At 40.2% G+C, this 6,337-nt stretch overlaps 1 protein-coding gene across 1 annotated transcript in view; it reads left to right on the top strand.

Moving 5' to 3' along the window:
- pth3r (parathyroid hormone 3 receptor) overlaps positions 1-6,121 on the top strand; it is a 9,631-nt gene extending 3,510 nt beyond the window's left edge. The window contains exons 3-12 of the mRNA XM_010772677.1: positions 2,774-2,840; positions 3,216-3,310; positions 3,415-3,562; positions 3,726-3,879; positions 3,968-4,028; positions 4,119-4,185; positions 4,276-4,370; positions 4,490-4,631; positions 5,051-5,092; positions 5,186-6,121. Coding sequence (XP_010770979.1) covers positions 2,774-2,840; positions 3,216-3,310; positions 3,415-3,562; positions 3,726-3,879; positions 3,968-4,028; positions 4,119-4,185; positions 4,276-4,370; positions 4,490-4,631; positions 5,051-5,092; positions 5,186-5,647 — 1,333 coding nt within the window. The 3' untranslated portion in view covers positions 5,648-6,121. The remainder of the gene's footprint in view (positions 1-2,773; positions 2,841-3,215; positions 3,311-3,414; positions 3,563-3,725; positions 3,880-3,967; positions 4,029-4,118; positions 4,186-4,275; positions 4,371-4,489; positions 4,632-5,050; positions 5,093-5,185) is intronic.
- Positions 6,122-6,337: the final 216 nt, after the last annotated feature.

The following is a 6,337-nucleotide window of genomic DNA, read 5'->3' as shown; positions in this document are numbered from 1 at the left end:
CGGGCCACAATAAAAGGCCACTCTGGAACGTGCAGTTTTGCTTTAGTGGGGGGTCTGGGGGGGTCCGAAAACCCTAGGGTTAAACCCCAACCCTAACCCTAACATGTCACCCATTGAGCATGTTTGGGATGCTCTGGATCGGCGTATACGACAGCGTGTTTCAGTTCCTGCCAATATCCAGCAACTTCGCACAGCCATTGAAGAGGAGTGGACCAACATTGCCACAATCAACAACCTGATCAACTCTATGCCAAGGAGATGGGTGACTTGTTAGGGTTAGGGTTTAACCCTAGGGTTTTCGGACCCCCCCAGACCCCCCCAATAAAGCAAAACTGCACGTTTCAGAGTGGCCTTTTATTGTGGCCAGCCTAAGGCACACCTTTGCAATAATCATGCTGTCTAATCAGCATCTTGATATGCCACACCTGTGAGGTGGGATGGATTATCTCGGCAAAGGAGAAGTGCTCACTATCACAGATTTTTTCAGATTTGTGAACAATATTTGAGAGAAATGGTTATTTTGTGTATGTAGAAAATGTTTTAGATCTTTGAGTTCATCTCATGAAAAATGGGAGCAAAAACAAAAGTGTTGCATTTATATTTTTGTTCAGTGTAGCTGCATTTGACCACTTTAGATACTGTACTGGGTAGTTCAATCTGTATAAAAGCATCATGACTAGTGCACTCTTCTGGTGTTGTCATGTTTTGGGTGAAAACTTTCATTTCAAATATTAAAAAGGAGCTGTTAGTTAAATGTTGTTTCTCTGACATAGAGTTGAAGAAACAAGTAGCATTACATGGAAATACTCCATTAAAGTATCTCAAAAAAGGTTTGAATGGTTATGATTGAAGAAAATATCACGTGTTATGGTTTCCTAAAATATATACTGTCAAATCTTTTATTGTTATAGTTTTATATTGGAGGATTTTGTATGATATCTGTGGATCTGATGTTTGCTGTGCCTCGCTTGGACATTACTTTTCTTCAGACTGTAGGCTCCATCTTCCTCTCCAAATAGATCAATCAAACAATTAATCAGTAGCATGAATGAAAAATGACCTGCTTTTGTCTGCACCCAAATTCATCTCTGTTAATCACAGAGATACTGCTCAGCAGGATATTGGATGGGTGCCATATCTGATCCAAAATAAACAATTGATGTCATAAATACAGTTTCTGATTACATATTTGGACATGCACTCCCTGACCTCTTCTGTTTTCATAGTAACAATTGCTATGCTATGAAATAAATATTTTTAAAAGATAACAAAACTCTTTGACTTTAATTGGCAAACTCAACATATTCAAAATGTTTAAGTAATGTTATGGAAAGGTTTACATTGTATTCATATAGTCTTTTTAATGACAAGAAAACTACATTGAGCACTGTCTTGTCCCTAATTTAAATGGATACAATTATCCAAAAAAAGCATGCTAACCTTTAACCAGGGCCAACTGTGCCTGGATGTTCCTCTCACACCGGGCGTGAGCACCAATCAGAACGTAGATCTGCTCATCTCGGGTGATGACATCATCAGAGTCGATCTGTATAGAAAGATGCAATAAAGTTATTGAAGTGACGGGGAACATGTTAGTTAAGTACAATTTTGAGGTAATTTAATTGAGCATTCCCATTTGCTGCTACATTATATTTTTACGCCACTACAGTATATAACCAACAAATAAGTTATCATCTATAAGTGTGAATGCTGTGCAACAGCCACAAACCATCCAAATATCAAACTATTCAGCCTTTTCAGCACATGATGGGAAACTTTCAACTTTTTCAAAATATGTAATACTTTTTGAAATATTCAGCTTTTAAACAATTTTTTTAACATGTAACTCAATGGGAGGAACCTTCAAAATCCTCTTTTACCTACACCTTGTGCTACTCCTTCCACATACTTTCAGCTACAGAAACCATTCAAATATTAAAATCTTCAGCTCCTTCAGGACATGTGTGCTATGGCTTTTCTTGTTTTTGAAGTTTATACTTTTTGAGATATTTAACTTAGTTTGGAGCTTGGTAAAGAGGCCTTCTTCAGATTTTAACATGACTGTGTATTGCGCAGCTCGTTAAAGGCTAGAGTGCGTGATGTCACAGCTAGAGTGGAGGAGAGCTTGAAATTCGCCTTTCGCCATTTTTTTCTTAGTAAATCTGCCAAAAATGCCACATTATGGACCCAAAAGTACACAAAAAGCAGATTCCGACGCTCGTCAGGGTCCTGACATCCTCCACGCGTCGACATTTTACGAAAGCAGCTACCGTTTTTAAACTATAGTTAGAAATGTAAGAGGTTTATTTCTCATTCAGAACAATGGAAAGGCTCTCCTTTCACAGCACGTCTCCTTGGAAACCTTTGATCTCTGGGCTCACGTACAAAGGTGTTTGATAACGTCGTCACCATAGTAACCTTTGATCTCTGGGCTTACACACAGGTGTTATGATTAGGTGCCCAGCACAGAAAAAAACACTGAGAAACAGACTGGAGTTTAAAGACTTTCTGTCGGATGGAGACTTCATACTGACTTCAACATGTTCCACATATTTTATACATTATTGGTGACGTATGGTTTTAGTTCAAAAGTGTGCAGTTAAAATATTCTGTCTGGTTTTTACTTTCTTTTCTCTTCTTAATACACATTCATTCACTACTACTTACATTTAATATCTAACTCCTTCAGCCNAAATCCATAGACAAACACTGTTTGTATGTAGACAAACACACATGTGCGTACCTCCTCTTCAATCCTGTGGTTGGAGGTCAGGTATGTGGTGCACTCGGACTCCGAGTGCACCACATACCTGACCTCCAACCACAGGATTGAAGAGGAGGTACGCACATGTGTGTTTGTCTACATACAAACAGTGTTTGTCTATGGATTTTGACAGATTTTGAAATCTTCAGTGTTGCAGAATACTGCTGTTTAACAGTGTATTCAGATCCGTAGTACCAAACTGTGCAAATACTATATTCAAAATCTAAACACATCTGGAATACATGATTTTTACTGGACACGTAAGCAATGGTAAACTGGAATCTCAAGTTGACTAAAGCTGATAAATGCACAGTAAAAAGTATCGTATTTGCTGTTGAGATGCTGTAAAGTAGAATAACAGTATAAAGCAGCGTAAATTAGTAATACCTCAGCACCTAGACATACCTGGTGTCTGTTGCGCACTATTAACCATGTTTTTGTTTTGCTTCAGAAGGTGTTTGAGAGACTCCACCTCATGTACACTGTCGGATATTCAATTTCTCTAGCATCGCTGTTGGTAGCCGTCTCCATCCTCTGCTATTTCAAGTGAGAAACATGAACACATCTCTTCAAAAAGCATCGGTATTCACAGTCTATTGTCTACATCATCAATAACATACAAGTCAAAATATGTGTCTTTAACCCTACAGGCGGCTCCACTGCACACGCAATTACATCCACATTCACCTCTTCACCTCCTTCATAAGTCGGGCAGTCAGCATTTTCGTGAAGGACACCGTGCTCTACTCCATATCTGAAGACAGAGAGGATGACTTCAATGCATTGAAGCCCCCTATGGTGAACAATGTGTTTTCATATTTATAACCATTTATTCTGTTAACACCATAACTGTGCTGACAGCATACCGTCAAACTATTCCTTTATTAGAAACGGAGCTAATGGACTTTTCATGTCAACATTTTATGGCATGTTGATGTTTCCTTCTTCTTTGTGTCCTCAGGCCGGCTGTAAAGCGGCCGTCACTCTCTTTCTTTATTTCCTGGCGACCAATCATTACTGGATCCTGGTGGAGGGATTGTATCTTCATAGCCTCATCTTCATGGCCTTCCTCTCTGACAAGAACTACCTGTGGGCCCTCACCATCATCGGCTGGGGTGAGCTGCATCAGACCAGATACTCTGCTGTCTTACAGTGGATTAAACAAACTCACATTATCCTAATATCTCTCTCCGCTCCTCCCAGGTGTTCCAGCTGTGTTCGTGTCTGTCTGGGTCAGTGCTCGAGCATCGCTGGCGGACACACAGTGAGTCTTGTGATGCTTTTCAGTTTCTTATATTACCACAAAGCTGTGTCATAATTCCTCACGTTTCCTTTTTTCTCTCTTTGCTTTCAGATGTTGGGACATCAGTGCAGGGAACCTGAAGTGGATCTATCAAGTTCCCATTCTGGCAGCTATTGTTGTAAGAAAAAATACTTTTTCAGACTATTGTATATACGGTAAATACCTTTTACACTTGGGTTGATTCTAACTGCGGCCTCTGTCCATTCAGGTGAATTTCCTCCTCTTTGTTAATATAATACGTGTACTGGCCTCTAAACTGTGGGAAACAAACACTGGTAAATTGGACCCTCGGCAGCAGTATCGGTAATATTTATTTTTACTTTGAAATTCCACTGAAAATGTTTAATAGACATCCATCATTCTACACTATAGTTTTTACAAATGTTAAAAAACGACATGAATGTTGTGCTGTTTATCTTCAGGAAGCTGCTGAAGTCCACATTAGTCCTCATGCCGTTGTTTGGAGTTCACTACATGGTGTTCATGGCTCTCCCCTACACTGAGGTCACAGGGCTGCTATGGCAGGTTCAAATGCATTACGAGATGTTCTTCAATTCATCTCAGGTCAGAAACACAATTATAAACTCTGCATAGAATGCTGTGATTTAATGTTTAATTCAAGCTTATATTATGACTATGATTATAACTTCTATTGAAATGCTTTAAAAAAGCGTTGGAGTGCTAAATCCAGAAATATTATCTCAGGGTTGTTGGCTACTATGAGGCAACATTTCTGAAAACCTGAACTCGTGAAAAAAAAGTTTCAAGGATTTATATTTATATATGTTATTTTAACACATTTCAAGTGTGTGATATTACATTTTAAACAATGCACTTATTTGCTTTTTGCCATATAAAATATATATACCACACACATGGTCTGTGTGGTAAACATTGCTTTTCAGCCAGCAGCTGTTAGCTTAGCTTAGCATAAAGACTGTGCCATGATGTTTTGTTTTTTAACTAAATCACATTTTTTTCAGGGCTTTTTTGTGGCATTCATCTACTGCTTCTGCAATGGAGAGGTAATGAATCAGTTACTTTTGAAAAGCAGATGTACTCTAATAATAAATGAAAAAAACATAACTTTCTGTCTGTCTCCCTCCTTCCGTTCTCAGGTGCAGGCGGAGGTAAAGAAGGCGTGGTTAAGACGCAGCCTCGCTCTGGACCTCAAGCAGAAAACCAAGATGACCAGCAGCGGAGGCAGCTGTTACTATGGCGGCATGATGTCTCACACCACCACACACAGCGTCAGTCTGTCTGCTGCCAACCCCCGGGCTCTGTCCTCAGGAGGAGCCTCGGGTGGGGGGGCAGGGGTCAGGCCGCCACGCCACGGCTCCCTCCACCCGCAGAGCAGCCTGCCTGGATACGTGCCCGGTGATGCTGAGACCCCCGGCCCCCAGCAGGAGCTGCCAGTGAGGAAGCCATCCGGGACGGAGAAGGGAGTTTTTGCCAGGCACACCAGAGCCAGCAAGGAAAATCATGACAGCAAAACTCATGGAGCACCTGAGGCACAAAACCCAGGAGCAGAAGATCCAGACAGCAGCTTATCTCTGCAAGAGCTGGAGACCATCCTGTGAATGTTTTCAGTATTTGAGGGATGAGCATAAATGAAGAAGTCATTTCTACAAACCTCTTTGTTGTTTTGTAAGACTGAGGACCTACATGACATTTTTAGGGTTTACTTGTGTTGGGATTGTTTTGTCAAGGTCAGGAAAAACGTTAAGTCTCTCAACTTTTTTGTTCGTCATTTATTTATACAACTAAAGGTAGAAAGGCAAGGGGGGGAAAGAGAGGGGAATACTTCGGGGAAATCTGATTTTTACCTGTGTTGCTTCAGTATGGACTGGCAAAACGTTGAACATGGAGTCCTTGAAGGGCTCAGGAAAATGGACGACTACAATTCCATGACAGCTATTTGCTCATGGAGATTTTGTGAATTTATCAAAAACTGAGCAGAGCTTATTATAAGGAATCACTCTGTACATTTTCATTGTTATGAGGATGATACTCAACTATATTTATCCATCAAGCCTGATGAAACCAATCATCTAAATACAATTCAATGCTGCCTCAAGGACTTAAAAATATGGATGACCTTACATTTTTTGATGTTAAACACGGCCAAAACTGAAGTTATTGTACTCGGCCCAGTTAAGTCGCTTCAGCTGATTCAAAATGCTGCAGCTCGTGTACTAACCAGAGTTAGGAAAAGGGAAGTAAGTAAGTAAGTAAGTAAAGTTTATTTATATAGCACTTTTCACAGAAAG

The sequence above is a fragment of the Notothenia coriiceps genome, unplaced genomic scaffold, assembly GCF_000735185.1.
Source record: "Notothenia coriiceps isolate Sejong01 unplaced genomic scaffold, NC01 NC01_scaffold00011594, whole genome shotgun sequence".
NCBI lineage: Eukaryota > Metazoa > Chordata > Actinopteri > Perciformes > Nototheniidae > Notothenia > Notothenia coriiceps.
Note: the sequence above shows the minus strand (reverse complement) of the source record. Positions and strands in the feature narration are given on the sequence as shown.